The 20,495-nt window shown below is 36.1% G+C and overlaps 1 protein-coding gene across 24 annotated transcripts in view; it reads left to right on the top strand.

Annotated features, from left to right (window-relative positions):
* Positions 1 to 20,495, top strand: part of DLG2 (discs large MAGUK scaffold protein 2) — a 2,166,350-nt gene that overhangs the window by 2,132,791 nt on the left and 13,064 nt on the right. For 17 of the 24 annotated variants that reach the window (XM_031653896.1, XM_017949248.3, XM_017949243.3 and 14 more), the window contains 4 exons: positions 4,432 to 4,531; positions 15,802 to 15,852; positions 16,880 to 16,981; positions 19,245 to 19,417. In XM_031653896.1, coding sequence (XP_031509756.1) covers positions 4,432 to 4,531; positions 15,802 to 15,852; positions 16,880 to 16,981; positions 19,245 to 19,417 — 426 coding nt within the window. Of the gene's footprint in view, positions 1 to 4,431; positions 4,532 to 5,353; positions 5,400 to 15,801; positions 15,853 to 16,879; positions 16,982 to 19,244; positions 19,418 to 20,495 lie in introns of all 24 variants that reach the window. The other 7 variants (XM_017949244.3, XM_017949249.3, XM_017949256.3 and 4 more) reach the window with 1 other exon arrangement.

Below are 20,495 nucleotides of genomic sequence, written 5' to 3' on the forward strand. Positions count from 1 at the left end.
AATAAGGAGGTCACAGAAAAGATGTATCTGAGCTCAGTATAAATTTAAACCTAAATTCTGCCCAGAGAACACTCATATCACTAAGATGACATTCTAGAACTATGAAACTTTTAAAGCTTGAAAAACTAAAACATGTCCCTAGTTTTAAAGTTTTCTGGATGAGAAGGATAAAAATATGTCAAGATTCACTCATGTGTGTTTAAAAACATGGGATTTGAGTAGGAAAATAATTTGAGGTTTTTGTTTTGTTTCCTTTCATGAAGCATGTATTTCATCTTAAGCCGGTTCGCCAACGCCATTACATCTCAGGGTCAGGCTGGGCAATTTCATGCCATTTGACCTAACAACTTGGAGACTTCTGAGTAATAGTGACTCCTAGTATGGGTGTTCTAATGTCTGTCACAACATGAAAGGTATTCATTTAACAGAGACAAAACAAAATCAGATAAACAAAAGACATGTGTATCTAATTGACTGCAAGGGTTGGAATGAGTGGTTTATTCTTATTCAATTAAAGATAAAAATTATTTACACCAAATAAAATTAGAAACCTGCTATGTTTCTTCTCAGTCCATGGTGTGAGGTTGGGAAGAGGGTCCTTTTTAAAAAGAAATGGCTTCATCGAGATATAATCCACATAGTATACAATTCACTCACAGTATACGACTCAATGTTTTCTAGTATATTCATAGAGTTATGCCACCATCACTTCAATCTAATTTTATAACATTTTATCTCCCCAAAAGAAACCTCATACCCATTGGCTGCCACTTCCCAATCTCTGTGCCCACTATCCCCAGCCCTAAGCAACCAGTTTACCTTTGTTTCCACAGATTTGCCACTTAATGGGCAATTACCTTTTAATTGCCATTCATGGCCTGTCACACTTAAATTCTTTCTTTTTTTAACATTATCATAAAAAGAAAAATTGAAGAAAGGCCAAAAAATATGAATGAGTATCACAAAAATTGTAACAGGGTAACCAAAAGAGATGTTGTTGAATCCAATACCATCTGATGATTTAAATAAATAATCTTCAAGCATCAAGCTATGGGAAGAACACACTTAAGAGAATCAAGCACTAATAATTTTCAATATAAACTTGAAGCAGGCTTAAGTTGCAGAAACTTGTGATGCTCTTAAAAACAGTGATATTTGCAACCAGGAATATTTGCAAATTCAATTTCTGACTTCTCTGCTCACCAATTTTGTGGCTCTGGGGCAAATAATAGAAGATTTATACACTTCAGATTCCTCTTCTGTAATATGGGAATAATGATGGTACTAACTTCATGAAGTTAGCATGGAGATTAATTCATGTAGAGCTTTTGGAACCAAATGTGGCACATAAATGCCCAATAAATGTTATTGTTTTATCATCTTTATTAGTTAGAACTCAACATTTTAGGTCAAATTCCAAAATGGAATTTTTAGATATGCCAACTTGCCCCATGCCACATTTGATGGGTATTTTCAAAGTCTCTATTTAAAGATGTTTCCTGCTATGAAAGCAATGGATCTAGATCTAAGATACTGTCATGTAGACAGACAAAGAATATCATTGATCAAGTATAATTAAGAATAGAGCTGTAAATCAGTCATCGGTTGCTTCAGAACCATGTGTTCTATAAATAGTACAATTGCTAATTTATTATTCTCACCTAGCACTCATGTAACAGATTTTCCTTTTCTATATTAAAAGAAAAAAATTACAGCAGCCAAAAAGCTTATATAATGGTATTACACATGTCTAATAAAAAATAAAGAATACTGTTAAAGCATTATAAACCACATATAATCTCTTATAGTTTAAATGTTTAGCTAAGATCCTAAACATATGACTTTTAAGTCTGTGAATGTGAACTGAAATTGTGACTTGTTTTTTTTTGTCCACAAATGTAAGGAAATGTAACCACCAATAGTTTCATTACCTTATCTTTAATTCCAATCTGAAATGGCTTTTGCTAATAAGACTGACACATTAGATATGCTTATTCTTAAAGTATTGTTGTGTATTTTCTGTTCTTTTGAAAAGTGTGGTGCTTAGTAGTATTATGTCCCAATCAGATGATGATTCATGATACACAACATTTTCATACTTGGGAAATGTTAACACATTATAGTCCTTGCTTTGAAACATAAAAGAATTAATCACAGATAACACATTTTCATATTCCTTTGACCCTTGAGACCATTTAAATGATGTGGCTTGCATGCAGCCCCATTTTGGGCCCTCATAGCCCTCTACATTGTCCCTCTATGTCTGCATTTTCACCCCAGGCTTTACTCCTCTTGGCATTGTTTTGTATTTGCATGAAAATTTGTAATTTTTTTTTTGCATGACAAGTCATTGGTGATGTTGAAGTTAAATGTCCAACATACCTTGCAATATCACAGGCCATTAATTCTTACATGATTTTTTTCTTTTATTTTCAGTTACTGAAGTTTAAATATGCTTGAAATGTAAAAGTGGCATGAAACTGGAGTGATGCAAGAATATTTAGTATTCTTTTAAGGACTGTCATTTTTAACTGGGAAAATTTGGGGGCAGTTCTCAACCTTGTTTTTGGACACCAACCCTAAATTACAAATGATGATAAAACCATATTGAGCATAGGTGCTGTCAGCAGAGTAATAAATTCTGAAGTGATACCTTTTTTTTCCCTCTGAGAATGTAATTTTAGTACTTGAATGTAGAGTATATGTCCTCTAATTTCAGAAATTATTAATTATTTGATTCACTATTTTTCATAAAACATTCTTAATGGGCATACAATTGAGCTCTATTACTTTGCTGAAAGTTTCTACTACCTAAAAAAGTAATGAGTTACTTACTGAGTGACAGCACCAACATTTTAGTACTTTAATGTTTCCTAAATGAACATGGTTACGAAAATGGATATTTGATATGGGAATGTATGAGTATACACAGAAGATAAGTTATTTATACCATTTTGTCTAGCTTCAAATTCATAAGGGTACAGGACTAATTCCCACCAATGGGACAAAAGTGCACATCCAAGCAAGTTTCCTTTCCTTCTAAGTAGTCACCTTGCTGCTCTACATTTATTCCTAACAGCTGCCATTGCCAAAAATGTTTTTGAATACCTGTTTTCAAATTACCTTCAGAGTCTTTGGCACCTTCATTTCAATAGCTGTGTGCTAACAAATCTTGATCCTTGGAGAGTGATTTTAATTTTTTCAGCAGCTAAAAGACCCTCAGAGCCAAATCAGCCAAACAAGGATAGTAGTCAATCTGGTAAAACATATTTTGAATGATATATGAATATGAAATGAGTAAAACCTGCCTGACCAATAGCTTATAAAATGACTGTCAATGCATTTCCCAAAGAGAAACCCCACAAAGCATTTGCATAAGAACAGCAGCAGTGGAATTAATGGAATTTTCTTAAGGAATCTTCTAGGCAAGCACATGATATCCACTTGAATGAATAAATTCTAATACCTGTATCATATGATGTATCTATGTGTTATTTTTAATTCAGCCTCATTTAAGCTAATGGAATAGTTAAAAATTTTAAAGACAGTCATTCTTACTTTTTTTTACCTGATCAGAATCTAGTTGAGTCACTGCCATTTTTCCTATGATAAGTTAATATCAAGTTAATACCCCTTTAGCAGCAATTTTAACAGATTTTGGTTGATTGCCTCCTGGCTGTCACCAACTAGCTCTGTGATATCAGTACAGGACACAACTCTGTGCCTCTGCCTCCCTGTCTACAAAATGAGGACATGGGTCTAAATTATTGTTAAAAATCTCTTTTGAATAAAAATGTTATATTCTAATGATTATATATTCATGTATAAGGCTATAATTATCATATATCCTTAATCTACATACTTCTTTGTGCAGTTTTAATTAAAACTAAGAGAAGTAACTCAAATTCAAATTATTTTAAAAGACATCAAGACACTGAGAAGAAAACCAGTTTTTTCAGTAAAGTATTTTCTACGTGATGGTGATAAGAAGACATTTGAATAGCACTTTATATTTACATTGTCCTTTGTGGGTCTCACAACCTAAGAGCTGCTATCATTGTCCTCATTTTGCAGATGAAGATATTGAGGTTCAGAGAGATTCAATTACCTCTCTAAGGTGAACTAGCAAGATGTAAAGCCAGCACAAAAAAATTCTGGGTCTTCTCCTTCTAATTTAAGACTTTCCCTCCATCACCATTTATCTGTAACCAGTCTTTTGCGTAGGAGACAATTTTTCCAAGGTGCCACTATTCAGAATTTATACTCCTTGAAAATAAAATTGACCTTTAGAACTCTCTGGCACCACTTTAGAATTATTCACTTGCGTCACTACAGCTCTCTGTACTTTTACAAACTAGTTGTTTTGTCAGCATGAGTGTGACAACAATTAGACGTCCCCTGTTTTTGCCCCATGCCTTTTCTCCTTCACAGTCATTCAATGACAAGCGTAAAAAGAGCTTCATCTTTTCACGAAAATTCCCATTCTACAAGAACAAGGAGCAGAGTGAGCAGGAAACCAGTGATCCTGAACGTAAGTAGATTCTCAAAGATAATGTCACATGCAACATAAGAGAAATAAATTCACAGGCAACACGCAGGATGTAGGCTCTCCCACGCCACACACCTAGGCAAACAACACAGCAGGGAGGCAGGGCAGGTCTACTACTGTGACCAGTGTTTGACTACAGTCTGGATCCCTCCTTTCACATGACTCTTCTTTGCAGAAGGCATTGGACAGAAACTTGCCGAAACTGGGACTTGCACCCAACCGACATTTCTCTTTGACCAGGAATGGGTCTGGTTTGCCTTTTCTATCATGCAACTCTCTAAGTCTTGAGACAAATTCTTTTCTGAGAAGAAATATTGGATTCCATTGACACATATGTTTTTTGGAATGTTAGGAACAATTAAATTATCTTTATCAATTACTAACACATTTGCTCACTCTTTCCCTCCTACAAAACACTAAACACTTGCTGGGCACTGAGCTTGTAATGGTGGATATCATTTAGAATTTGCTATGAAATTTGGAGAGGTTTATTCCTTAAGTGGGGCATTTTTGTGGCAACATGATCAACCATGGGCCAAAATTGGGCATTTGCTGAATTTTTTTCTCTCTTACAATCTTTTGTTTAAACCTTGAGTTGCTCTGCAAATCAGAAATTTCCTTCTTGAATCTCAGCTCAAGGAGTTTGGGGTGAAAGTTGGTTTAAAAGAAGAGAGAATGGGATCCAGATTGTTAAGGCAGCACGGTCTGTCATGGTAGTATTCATTTCAACTCCACTGACTTCTTCCTTCCTCTTCCGTGGCTGTTCTTCCTCTCTCATTGCTCTCTCTGGGGACTTCCATGCAGGACATCCCCGGATTAGGTGACGACGGTTATGGAACAAAGACTCTGAGTAAGTTTCCAGGAATGGTCACTGTAACTTTTCTTTTCTTTTCCTTTCCTTTTGAGTTTGGCTTTTGTTCCTTTTCCTGAGGGCCTTTCACTCCTAGCATGCACAAGATACGAGTTTTATTTGTTACCTAGCTGTGAATGTTCCTACAAAGTAACTTTCGATCGTTTTGTTCTGCATGTCAGCATTTAAAAGCAAAGTGTATCAGGCACTCTAACTTCTGTTGCAGTTAACACCATCCCTTTCTGACCAAGTGATATTATCAACATGGTCCTGATGCCCACCATAGCATCACTTGCTCTGCGCTTAATACCTCCCAGAGAGCAAGAAACCATGTTGAAAGAAAGGGTGAGCTAAGTGTTCTAGAACAGCAAAATAGAAATGTACTTTATGTTCTTCCTTCTGTCTTTTCACATGGAAATATTTAATGACCTTGTCAAATCTCATAATTAGGTTGTACATTGCTGTTAGTAAAGGAGCTGTTTTGTAGTCGAAAGGAACATGCATTCTCTAAAAGCAAATTTTAAGCTACTTGATCTTCCATGAGTATTTATTTGTTATTAACTTTGATTTTTTTTCTGACTTGCGGTGATCCTGCTTGAAATGTTTATATGATAAAGTTTGGATATGTAATAATATGCCTTTCTATCAGTGATTTATCAGCTATATTACAAAATCAGGTCTTCACTTTATAGCATAGAGTGAAAAACAAAATATATTAAACCTTTACATTTTCTAGTTGTTCATGTATTTAGTCTGTGTCTGATTTCACTAAGCAATTAAAAAAATAATTATCCTGTCGCTTAATATACTACACTATGATTTTTCCTCTTTAATAACTAACCCCATTGCGTAGGCACCAATGAAATGAGAACAGAGTTTTGTGTCTTTTGCAACTGTATCACATGTTTAAGGTTTTTGTTTTGTTTTGTTGTTTTAAATTAACAGCTATGGGCAATATTTTTAGAAGCTGTTTATTTGTATAAAACAAAATTACATTGAACTGGACTTTGTTTTCAAGGGCTCTTTCTATAACCCTGAGTATTGATACCCCCTCATAATTCAAATTGTTCATTTGGAGAGTTTTTAAAAGATATTTATATTTTTAAAAATCTGATCAAGAGTACTGATCTTAAAGATGAAAACTTTATTTTTGAGTCACTATATGGAATATGATAGAAACTTTTTCTTGAATTTAGTGGCTGAAGTTTAAATATTGATTTCAGCATTATCTGGACAGCATCAAGCACCACCAGAGAGAATTTGTAAATTTTCAATTTGAGAGGGAAAAGAAACATCTTAATATATTGTTAATAATAAACATCACTAAAAAGTAGTGGCTTTTGGAATGTCAAAAATAGGATACCCTTTCAATCTAGAATATGCAAATGTCTGTTTGCTCTTTAAAAATTGAATAAATTTTAAAAGTAAAGCTTGGCAACAACAACCAAAAACCCAGTCATCCCCAATTCAAGGCACTTAAGATAATAATCTACATGAAATACACTATTATTGGTTATGTGCCTTGACTTTCATTTTTGTAACCGAAAACAGATTTGCACAGGTTCATCCACACTTCTTTCCCTATTGCCTCTTTGCACTTGCAAAACGTGTGCCCAAATTAGTAATGCAGTTCTGATCATAGACCAACACAAAGAGAAATGATTTGTGCAAATTTAACCCATGCTTTGGTTTTCATTAGTTTCATACTCTAAAACTACTCTATCCAATTGGCAAGAATATATGATATCAAAGCACTTTTTTATTGTTAGAGAATAATTTTATATATTATTTTTGTCTTTCTAAAAATGCATAACTATTGTCACTTTTTAAAAAACTGAAGTTATTTATAGTGAGCTTCAGAAATCGAATAGTCACATGTTCTTCATTTAATTAAAGTAATATACAAATAAGTTGATAGACTGATGAGTGTATCATCTATAACTTAACAAGCAGTATGGATGAAAGAAAATGATTTTGGAAATAAGAGCTCAAATTCTGGCACATAAGCAACACATCCCTGTTAAGTTAGGTGAACTATGTATGAAAAAATAATTTGGAGTATTGCTGTGCAAGCAAAAAAAAATACTTCATGCCAGAACTTGTACTGTGTATCAGGCCATTTATCTCCTGCCTGTTCCATGCCTCCAGAATTCAATAGCTATCCAAGCAAGAATCCTAAAATAAAAACAAGGAACTATTGAGCTGATTCATAAAATATTATTCAGTGACTCACATCTTCCTCAAAGATTTCAACTCACTCACTGAAGCAGAAAAGATCTTCAAGAATTCCTTTTCATTCTGAGAATGTGTTTAGGAACTATTTAAATAGAAATAAAATTCAAGGGATTCCAGGGATCAATTAGCAATTTGAATTGCAGCATTCCAGCAAAATGCTTAAAGGCTAAAATTGAGAAATAAAAAACTCTGCAAGAAAACAGTGCCCACACACCAGAAGCGCCTGAATTTATAGTCAAGAAAACATTCTGTCAAGACATACTATTCACTGTCACATAAATCTTGAAAGTCAGAGGTATATTAATGGGTCATAGTATTTTTCTAATCGCCTAAGTTGACATTATGCATTTTTTGTAATTAAAGATACTTTCTTCATTTGCTAAAAAGAAGAAACAGCAATCAAGCAGCGGGTTCCTGTAAAATGGAGATAAAGTTTTCATCTTCTTTATCTTATCTGAGTTTTCTTAATGCAGCCTCCTCTGCGGCTTTTACTTGCCTTTCGCTCACATTTCTAGTAGCCTTGCATGAGTGTATTCCTTTCAGTTCTGGCTGCTCTTCAATGCTTGGTATCTCTTTAATTTGCTGTGCTGTTCTTGCAGAACATGTTTCTTCTAATGCCAGCGATAGCGAAAGTAGCTACCGTAAGTTACTGCTTTGGTTTGCGGTCCTTTTCTTTGCAATTGCCCCATTGCCTGTGGTGGTCATTTCAGATTTCTGTTGTTGTTTTTCAATTGCTACCTTTTATCATCTGTATTCAAAGCAAATGGCTTGAAATGAAATCACTGGATGTGGAAAGATAAAAAAGACACTAGAGCCATCAGTGGACCCTTATGTGATTTGTGCAAGCAGTAGTGGTCTTGCTAATAAACAATTACAACCCCAGTTGGTTGTGACTCAGTGATTCAATTGTCACAGAGAAGGTGTGTAAAAAGTTCAACGTGGTGGATGTTTACATTGTAACCCCCAAAATAATTGAAACTCTCAGCAGGAGGGTGGAAAAATCATCATGGTATTGTTTTCCTTCTTATTTTGCCATTTCCTTTCTGTTCTTGGCTCCCCTTCATAGGAAAAACATTTATAAATTAAGTGTTCCTTTAAAATCAGGTGTGAATCTTTTACATCACTTTCTCTTTGATTAATCATTTAAGGTAGAATACTATAACATTTCTGACGTTACTTTTTTGATAATTGGGGAACTGATGGAAGAGTTTCATCCTCTAATGTTGAAGGAACTTAATTTTTTTAATGTGACCAAGTCTTCTTAGATCAGAAAACTTAGCTGAAAAGGTAGGTAACTATTTAAAAGTTATTTCTGGTCTTTGTTTGGTCACCTCAAGCCATTTGCTTAGTGTATGAAAATATCCACCAAACACCAATCATATCCTTTTGATCAGTCCTCATGGTTTCTTACCACCTACTTACTTACTGGTTTTTGGTGACTAACATAGGTACATATTTTTACTGGGATTCTTACAATTTCTGTAAGATTAATTTATATTCCTTAGTGAAATGGGTTACCCAAAAAGCAGGCCTAATACATGTGACCCACAGATACTAAGGCAGAAATTGGTATTGTCTTTTGTTTGAATGAGTATTGTATTAATTGAAAACTAGAATTGTTTGAGGTTTTCCCCCCAATTATAGCATGGTACTTTACAAAACTATGCCTTTTTGAGGTGGAAGGCCAAATAGTGGTACAACACTTAATCTGGATTTTGAGAGAGGCTTTGGAAAATCAGAGGGGCGGCAAGTAGGAGAGAAAGCACAAAAAAGGAAAGATGGCAGATGGAGGTAGGCTTGGAGGAGGAAGATGATGTAGACAAAGGAATAAAATGAAAAAAAAAATTGTGATGAGATATGCTTGATTAATCAAACATTATTAGACTGATATAAGAACCACCTAATTTTCTTACTGATGAAAGTCTTATTAATAGAAGAAATTCCATCAATTCTTGCTGATGGAAGAATTCAAAAGGTTCTTGTTGTCAACACGGTAACATGACAACATTTTTACATTCTTTATACTTTTATAATTTTATTATCATCCTAATTTCAGAAAAAATTTGCCTCCCCCCTTTTTCATTTTATTTTAAACCAAGAAACTCGGCCAAGAAGAATTGACCGAAGCTTCTGTTAATAACACCTAAGCTGCCCTCAATTTAGTATGTAGAAAAATATAACTTATTTTTTTGGGTTCCAGGAAGACCAATGACACTAGTTTCCTTGATATTAAGTTTTCAATTTTCAAATGTTGTGCTTCCACCCAGTTGACACAGGTACAGAAAGAGAAAGCATCATGCTTTATCTTTCAATTCTTTTAATGGAAAATATATACTATACAAGAACTACCTTTTCTTATAAAAATCACATTTTTATAGAATATTTTAAAGGCTTCTCTTCTCTGTTTCAGAGGTGGGAATATTTTTCCCAGAATTATTAAGTTATAAAAACTGGCCCAAGACTTTCAACTCTTTGACAGATTTTTGGAGTGATGTTCCAAGATGACATCCCTAATTATTTTTACTCTCAAATACTAGTTGCACATAAATGTTTATCGAATGAATAAAGGAAACACTTGCAGACATCTCAAATTATCTATGAGAAAAGAGAGGAGTTGGAACTGGATTCTATGACATTAGAAAGGCAAATATGGAATCTAATCATCTCTATTGTCTTGAGTTTCATCCAAGGTTACAGAAGGTCAGCCACTCAGTTTGGTTTCTTTACAAATGAACAAAAGTAAGAAGAGTCTTTATCACAGCTCAGAGGAGAAAAATGACATTTATTCCTCCAGAATGGAAATATGAAGAATTCCAGAGGAATGTTTATTTATTCATTTGGTACCTACTATACGTGAGGTCCCCTGGATACCATTAGACCCATTGTGAATATCAACTAACTCTAGATCTAAGCACACATAATAGTGGGAGAGATATATAAATAAATTAAAAAGTGCACAAAATGTGACAGGTACTAAGATAGATGTCTGGTTCAAGAATAGTGGGAGCGTAAGAGGTAGTTTCAGAGAGGAAGCAGCTTTGAGCTGAGCTTTGGAAAGTTGAGGAACTTACTAGCTAGACAAGATAAGGAAGGAACTTCTCAGAAAGAGCATTGCCACGACAAAAGACACAGAGGTTTGGAACAAATATATTTTCCAGAAGGTACCAACTTTGAAGTCAAAATAGGCTACATTTTTCTAGTGAATTCCTGGCTTTTGCTGTAATTATGACTAAAAATAGTAAAAACAAATACAAAAAAAAAAAAAACCCTCTTTTGACCAATATCCAGGTGTTGTATTTCACTGTTGTACTTTACTATTCCATATCCACTCTGGGGACAAAATGGCTAAATAATAATAATAATAATTCAGAGTTTGAAACAAAGACCTAGGCCATTGTGTTTCACAATCCGGAGTCCCCATTCACACTGTATCCTGGAGTTACACCTTATTGTGGCAACCTTACTTGAAAGTCTTATATGTTTCCTGAGGTATGCCACACACACACAGATACACACAAACATCAATTTCTAGTAAATAGTTCAGATCTTTCTGCATCATCTCAAGCATTATAAAATAGGTTTTCCAACTGCATTTAACACCAGCTAAAATTGCAGTTGATAAAATGTACATTGTCTAATTGTGCCAAACACCACCTCAAAACTATCTTAATTGTGGACTAATTCTAGGTTTCTGACAATAAAGTAGTAAAATTCAGACTTGTATTTTTGGCTGTTCTGTATCACACCTTACAATTGCCCTTGTATTAGGAGGTGGTAAATACTAGGCAAGTATAATGAGGACTATGTAAGCTTCTAAAACTGAAGACATGCCTTCCTCAAAGCTCAGTAAAGCTCTTTACATCATCATGAATGTGTGCAAGCTGATAATTATCCTTCCAACCCATTAGTGCTCATCAGTTAAGTAGGATTTTCAAAACAAGGATCTTGAAGAACTGATCTGAGTGAAACTAAGGTGTTGAGATTAGGAGACTCAAAACTTCTCCACTAAAGTCAGTGAAAATGGTACATATTCTTCACCTTACTCTATTGTTCTCAACTATTGCCCTTAGATGTCTTTACTCCTTTAGTCTTTTTAAAGCAGTTTTTCATTACATCTATTATCTCATTTAATTTCTGCAACAAAACTATTAGACATGTTTTACATTAATACCCCCTTTCCATTTGAGGAAGCTGAAGCTCCAAGAGGCTGCCTACCTTATTAAAGTAGTAGCACTGCAAATCCAACCAAGACCTCTTAATTCTGAATCCCATTCATTTTCCACTCTTCCCTGTAGTTTGTAATCCAAGCCTCTTGACATTTTATGTAGTAACTTTTAACCATTTCATACTACCTATAAAGTTAATGCAAACAGCAATATTTATATAACATTATGCACCAAGTCTGATTTTAAGGACTGTATGTATATTAAGTTCATCTTCTGAACATCCTATGGAGACAATTTGCCATTAATTTACTGTATGACCTTAAAGAAATTACTCAAAGTCTTTGAGACTCAGTTCTCTCCTATGTAAAATGAGTAGCTTGAATTAGAACAGAAATGGCAAATAAATTTTAATGAAGGTTGAAACTCTAACCAATTGGCAATAGCTGCCTGAAGAGTTGTAATGAAAAGTATTCTAAGGCCATGTTGAGGCTCAGCAGTAGTCCCGGCAATGATCAGTTTGTGATGGCTGTCAAGGTCATAGAGAGTAACGGTGTGTGGAACGCACTTGCCATCTATGAAGCACATGAACCCTAAGCCCTTTCTTAGCACTAACATTCTATGGCTCTAAGAACCTAATTAGTTCTTAAAAATCATCATATGCAGGCATTAAAAACTAAATTTCGAGCATTAAATGTACTGCCACTGGTCTTCTCTCCATCATCTCTCTTTTCTAGTTTCCAGGAATTCCTAAAGAACAGCAATTTGCTTTTGTCTAGCATGAAGGCATACTAGGGTCTCTCATTGTGACTGGCTTCCAGTTTAAACACACAGTGTTTTGTGGAGACTGTGACAAAACCCTCTGCCAAGTCTCTGGCAGCTGCAGACATCCACACACAGCTCTGTGCTGCTCTCCCACTTTCAGCCATGCAGTTGCCAGAACAAAACCAAGAAATAGTTTGTACCTTTTTTCAGCTGTTATTTCGAAGTGCCAACCCCTCCTGAGTAGAAAATAGAAAAACTCTTAAGGATGACTATTTTATGGGGATGACACAGCAGCAATAAAAAGAAAGAAAGAGAGAGACAGAGAGAGAGAGAGAGAACTTGTGTTTAGAGGCAGAGCACCTGATGGCCTCTTAATAACCCTGACCTGGTTTCAGCCCCTATCTCTCATTTCAATTTTTTGTTCATTTGTAAGCTTTACCTCAACACCCACCCACCCTGCCCCACAGAGAATTCTGCTTCTCTCACTGTTTCAAGACAGTGCAATATACTCCACAAGAATTGAAAAAGGTGTGATATTAAATCTTGACTCCACTACTTACTAGCTGAGGAATCAAGGCTCATTAACATCTCTGAGCCTCAGCTTCTTCATCTGTAAAATGGGGATCATCAGAGTACCTACCTCAAGCAATGGCTGTGAAAAATAAAAGCCAGTGAGTGTGAAAGACCCTGAAGGCCTGCAAATTGCCATAAAGACGGGATTTTTCTCTCCTTCATCACAGTGGCTTTTTCTCTTCTCCTTTGTCTCTTCCCCATTACCCATAGGGCTTTTCATTCTTGAACATGGAAGTAAAAATTAGTTTAAGATGCTGAATTCACAGCAATTATGTCATACCCACCTCCACGGGTTTCCCCACAGGCTTCCTGGGTATTACACAGTACCTGATTGCCACAAGGTCTTGAGAATTGGGGTGACCCAGACATAAGGGATGCTGCCATTGCTGTCTACCAACACTACTGCTCTGAACCAGAACCAGTGCCTTTCATTAGAGAAGTAAACCAAGAAGCGATGGATAGACAGATAGAGAACTCTTGAACAAAATTAATCAAAGCTATGCTTTGTCCTAGTTTCCTGAATCACAATCATATATGCTGACATCAAATATCTTATTAAAGATTTGCCTTTAGAACGTTCCATCAGAATGATTTGCAAAGCCATTGGGAAGAGATTTTTATGGGAACATGATGTGCTCTATTTATTTAGAGAAAATCATGCTTTCCAAAATTAAATGACCATATTGACAGAAACACAAAGTAGAACCTACCTTTGGCCTAATTGCTCATCCTGTTTCCCATGACTTAAATCAGAATGCAAATTTGTTGACATCTTTATGTTAAGCACTCAATGGGGCACTGGAGACACGGTGATGAATGAAACTCAGTCTTTACCTTTATGAAGCTCCCAGCCGAATCATGAAGTCCAAGAGTTACCTGACATTTAAAGCTTTTGTTATCCCATGGTCAGGATTCTTCCCTTGCACATTAATTGTTGAAGATGTCCCCGTAAAGTTATAGTCTAAAATTGCAATATTAATCTACCATGCTTCTATCATTAAAACTATACTTTTTCCCCAAGAATTTATACACTTCTTTAATTGACCCACAGCATTTTCCTGATGAAATAATACTAAAATAAAACCTTGAATGCTTACACCCTCTACATAGCTCAGGCTTTAAATAACTGGGGGTTAGTAATCAATCACCTTCACGTTTTTTGGCCTAGGCTCTGTACATTTCAGTAGTTTATTCAAAGGGAATCATTCTTTTCTTGAGTACAGAAAATAATGAATCTGACTCCTCACTGACCAAACCCCTGACCAATATGGGAGAGTCCCCTGAACACTTCTGGGGTGGCCATGCGTAGATACCACTTAGGAGGAGCATCAAGGTCCATTCTCTGTACCCTTAGGAAGTAGCTTGCCGTGGTGGCGCCATTCTGAGCCCAAGCCCTCCTTGAGGCTGAGGTAAGATATGACTTCAGCCTGGGGCCATTTCTCACACTTGAAAAAGTAAGACACTCCTACCCCCATCCCATTCCAGCTACCCAGCCTCCAAGGAAGTCATCTGACTTCACAGCTATACCCACATATTGCTTAATTTTCCCAAATCAGTCATTATCAAAACAGTCGATGATATTAACTCTTCTTACGAAATTACCTCTCCTTTCCCTGGTGCTGTGGCTATTGAAGGAAGAGAACCTGGCATTGATAAACTATGAATGTGCTTCAGGGGTGGGCGGTGAGGATATACAGCAAAGGTGAATTGCCCTTTGGTTTCAGAAGTTACCTCATATTCCACTCCTGCTCCACTATCTCTTCTAGTAGACAGAAAGTCCTTTTCAACAGCCCTAACCTATTGCCGCTCCAAAGGTTAGTCAATGCAAATAAAAATGCAGACACTTCCGGGTTTGCAGCTGAAATTGAGCTAATCCTCTGACCAATTAATTCATCAACTGTATAAAATAGATGATTGAAAAAATAAATACCAAAAACCAATTTACTTTCTATGGTTATTTGTTGACTTGAGGTCCACCCTGAATCAGAAGTCTTGTAGCAAATGACATTGGAGGGACCGACATTTTACTACTGTGTCTTCCTTAGTTCTCTATCTGAAGTGTCAAGGCATGGTTTAGCAGCAATTATAACCAATGATGTAGGACACTCCTCAATTTTTTATCTACATTAATTGACCCACAGCATTTTCCTGATGGATTAATATTAGAGTAAAACCCTGAGTGTCCTGATGACGTTTTTATATCATAAATTAAATAAGCATATACTTGCTTTTGAACACTGTGCTTCTTGGGGAAATAAAATAGAAGATGAAATAAAAGGTACAGCAATTCTGATTATGTAGCAGCCAACTATTGAACTGGACCCTTTCCTTGAACTAAATGGCTTCCTTTTAAGTAGTAATGCTTGGTGTAGAGGCCATGGCATTCCATTCTCAATGCCAGACAGAAATCAGTCTCACAGGTCATTGCCCTGCAGCAAATAGCTAGCGACCAGTTATTACTTAGAGTTATGACTGTGAAAATCTGATACTAAAATAGTGCTAAAGAGTTTTGCAAGGATGAAGGGATTTTTGAATGGCTCAAGGAGAAGGAGCAAGGAGAATTAACCCTGAGCTGTGTCTGTTTCCTGTGTTTCAGAGCAGGGCTTGTCTCTGTAATGTATGACTGATTGTTAGTTCACTGTGGTTTTCTTTTTTTCTCTTCTCAGGAGGACAAGAAGACCTCATTCTTTCCTATGAGCCCGTTACAAGGCAGGAAAGTAAGTTTCCCAGCACGCTTTCATTCCTGATTTCTGGGACATAAATAGGTGACATCATTGAAGGAGGGAAAGAGTGAAGGACTAAGGAGAATAAACTCTGCTTAATACTCTGTTGTCTTGAGACCGTACCCTTCTCTCTCTCTCTCTCTCTCTCTCTCTCTCTGTCTCTCTCTCTCTCTGTCTGTCTCTCTCACCCTGTCACCAAACAAACAACTTCCCTGCTGAGTATGGGCAGTAATAGCTCCTAAGAGAAGGATGCAGCCCTCCAGATGAGTGGTCCTCAATGGGAAGGAGCACTTTCAAATTACCTAAAGAGCACTAGCTATGAGACTGGTGAATAAAGTCTCCGGGGAGACTGATGTCAGCTCAGTATTGAGAAGGCCTTTCTAGCAGATCTGCCTAAGACACAGGCTATCTGTAAGCTGCTGCTTTTTCCTGGAGGCATTCATACAGAGGCTAATTGCTATTGACAAGGATATTGCAGAGAGAATTCAAGCATCAGATGGGGAGTTGTACCCCATGAACTTTCAGGTTCCTTCTAATCCCAGACACAAGGAAATCTAGACACCATATCAAAGTATAGAGAGTATTTTGATCTGGGGAAAAGAAATCATGAAAATATAAGATGTTATTACTACTAACAATTACTTTTTATAGTCATGTCTAAACAATAGCCGAACAGCTGATTTGGATTCCTTCTTCTCCCACTCAGTTGACTAAATTCAGTTGTTTTGACATTATGTAGGCAGAGCCAGAGAGTAAGCAAAACTCCTCCAAATGTTTCTTTTCATCGACAGATACTGCAGTTGCCTTTCCCTGCTAGTAGATTCCAGAAAGTAGGCACTGCCAACCTCCTGAGTGTTAAACATCAATTTCCCTGTGCAAGGCTGTATGAGTAATTTATCCAGTGAAGTAACGCCCTTAGCAGCTCTTACTGTCTGGCAGTTAAGAATCACCCTTGCAGGACAGTTTTGCAGTTGTTTCCAAGTCTTTCTCTTTATCTCCATCTTCCTTTCCCATTCTGCAGTAAACTATACCCGGCCGGTGATTATCCTGGGGCCCATGAAGGATCGGATCAATGACGACTTGATATCTGAATTCCCTGATAAATTTGGCTCCTGTGTGCCTCGTAAGTGTCATTTTTCTTTCCTCTAGGGGGAATAAAAAAAGAGCTTGGATTATTTATGAGATGGTAAAACGTAATTCCTTTCCTCCAGTAGTCTCTCCAGTAATTCAAATACCAACCATTTCTGATTAGCTGAGTGCCTTATTTAATTTCTTTGCCTAACACTTTTCATTTATGCTGCTGTGTGTCATTCTGTATTTAATAAAAATAATAATGTTTTCTCCAAACTGATTGTAGCCCCTTAAAAGGCAGGATGAATCTTTGTGGCCCCCCAATCATTTAAAACAGCATAGGATTTATGATAGGCATCAGTATGTTTTTATAGATTGATTGAAATGCCACTGAAACATTATTTTTTATAGGATGGAAGAGATCGGAAACAAAGCCATATATTAAAATCCTCTCAGGATGACTTAGGGCCGTATGTCAATCCCAAAACCCAACAGGCTTTCCCATGTTGACAGTCCCAGGTTTAGGGAGGATGAAGACAAGAAGATATATAACACTTCAATTTGACCTCTAGGCCATTACAGACTTTAAACTACTTTCTTCTCATTACAGATAATCATCAGGCTTCCTGGGCCCTCTGATTGTAGCCTTATTAGATTCTAACTGCTCTGCCTTCCCTCCTCCCAACCCCCTACCATACTTTCTCCACTCATTCATCCCATCTATACCCTGACTCTGTCACACAGAAATGTATGCAGACCTTCTATGTATGTAGATAGGTCCATCAGGAAATTTTAATTTATTAGATAATGGAGCTCTTACATCTGATACCAACAGATATTTCTCTTCCATTCTACGTATTTTAACACTTATGCTTTCAAGTGTCTCTAACATTCCAGTACTGCAAATTTTGCATGAGATACATAAGAATAGCAGGAATTGTATGTGTCCAGTACATGGCCAAAAGACTAGGATGATTGCTGTATCTCATGAAACAATTCCCAGCAAGGGCTCTGGGAAGAGATCCTGCCATAGAACATATCCTGAGAAAGTCTTCAGATAGGAAGGAGCAAATGAAACTTCAGTCATTTACAGCAGCTTCCAGCTTGCTCTTCCACTTTTGAGAGAAAGAAAACAGAAAGTACTTAAGCATTCTTTCTACTTTTCCTTTCACCTTGTATATTCCTTCTCTTTTTTTAAATTAATAGAACCATTTTATGATAGTCAATATGTGTTCATTGTACAAAACTTGGAAAATGCTAAAAAGGAAGTTAAACAAGAAAATTAAAAGTACACAAAATCCCACACAATACCCAGAGATAACATCATTGTTAATATTTGTGTACATTTCCATCTATTCTTTCTTTATATGCATGCATTTTTCCCTGTGATTGAGTATTTTTTGCTTATTTAAAATTTTATGTAACTATTTCAAATGCATATTATATCACAACTAATCATTCTTTATGAACATTTTGGTTTTTTCCTATTTTTCACTATTATGAATTATAATGAAAATACCATTGTAATTGTGTTATAATTATTACTTATAAAATAATATAATGAATATCTTTAAGGATAAATCTGTATATGAAGTTTTGATCATTTTTATAAACATATTTCTAGGAAAAAAACAAGTGAGTCGAAGATTTAAAATATTTTAACAGCTTTTATTCATTTTGCTGGGTTGCTTTCCCCTTCTTTTCTTACCGAAAAATGTAGGTCAAATGGTTAGACTTGCTGATTTTTAGTCCTATGTTAACTGCAATTATCTTATTTTACATATGTTGAGGTCTGAATTTTATGTTCCTTTATAGAATATTAAGTTTTTGTTCTGGCAGGTGATAATTTACTGACATATCAGCTTCTTCCATTTGTGATATGGTTTTCACTTTGTGAAGATGGGTGTAGAGTAAGTCTAGAGTAACCTTTTAAAATGTGGCCTTTCTGGGATCTCCATGGGTTCTGACTGAACTCCGGTGTCTTCTAGCAGTGAGTGATGTCTAAACTGTCCATTTGGAAATGGCCTCTAGGCAGAGAGGTGGGGTGAATGCTCTCTCATATGTTTCTCTTTTCTCAAAGATTACAGCCCTGTACTTCCTGTTGTCTGATGCCTGAAAACAGTTATTTCATGTATTTTGTCCAGTTTTTTAGTTGCTCATGGTGGGAGGGTAAGAGTAGTACCTGTTACTATGTCATAGTTCTTCATACTACATATTTCTACATATCAATGTTGAGGATGTGGTGGAGAATATAGGTGTAAAGCAAGTTTATGGTATAAATGCACCTTAATTTTATTATTTTTTGTTTTCTAAAGATACTACGAGGCCAAAGCGAGACTACGAGGTGGATGGCAGAGACTATCACTTTGTCATTTCCAGAGAACAAATGGAGAAAGATATTCAAGAGCACAAGTTTATAGAAGCCGGCCAGTACAATGACAATTTATATGGAACCAGTGTGCAGTCTGTGAGATTTGTAGCAGAAAGAGTATGTTCACCAATCTTCTTACACCTCCCCTGAAGAAGGTTTCTAGGTTGCAAACTGCATTTTTTTGGTCATTACTCTTTCTTGATTGCAATTGTAAATTTTGATTAAATAATTTAAGACATCCAAGCAGAGAATCACCTTAGAGCAATGTCATTAATCTTTGTTCTAATTTCAACAAAGTGTTCTCACTGACTGGAAAAAGTAGGAAGGGGGTTGGGGGGATATCTATAAACCTAAAGGCAATTAACAGCTTGAAGTTTATGAGGATTCGCTTTGTCTTTGACTCACTATCTGAGGCCCCAATAAACAACCTAGATTTTATTAAGGCAGGTTTACTACTTTTGTTGTAAACCAAGGGGATAGCGTTCCTGAATTCTTTTGTTAGAGGAAGTTATTTTTTTTTCTCTCTCTCTCTGAAAACTTGGCATCCTCATGGTGGAAGAGAAGATAGATGAGAAGGGCTGCCCAGCCCGTTGCTCAAAGAAGTTCTAGCTTAGAGGAGGTGTAGATGCTGTAATTCTCTTCTTGCTGGTAACTTCACAGGCATGGAAAAGAGAAGAATGTTCAGGAGAGGGTAGGATAGGAAGGCACCTGGGTGTGGCTATACAATCTGCCTACAGAGGGATCCTATCTCCTGTGAACACAGAGAACCAATATCATAGGAGAAGATATTTGTTGGATTGATTTGATTTGCCATGACATTTTTCAGTGGACTGCTAAAGAATTAAACAAGTAATTTTGAGGTCTATCTAAGAATACACTAAGAAGTTGCATCTATTTTCTTTCCTCCCTCTCAAAAGTTCAGTTCTATCAACTATATAAATACTGGTTCTAGTCAAACTGTCCTGGATAATTGCACCTATTTTCCTCTTTGTTCATGTTGTTAACTTGAAATGTTCTGACTGGTGAATAGTCATCCAGCATTTATACATGTTACATGGCTGCTGCACTTCACAGATAGAAAACTTGAAATCTATTACCTAAGTAATAACAGCTTGAACCATCTTAGTGGGTTTCTCATATAAGAAGAGTTCAAGTATTCACTGGACTGTATTCATTTTCATGTGAACATTATAGA

This window comes from Papio anubis, chromosome 12 (genome assembly GCF_008728515.1).
Source record: "Papio anubis isolate 15944 chromosome 12, Panubis1.0, whole genome shotgun sequence".
NCBI classification, from domain to species: domain Eukaryota; kingdom Metazoa; phylum Chordata; class Mammalia; order Primates; family Cercopithecidae; genus Papio; species Papio anubis.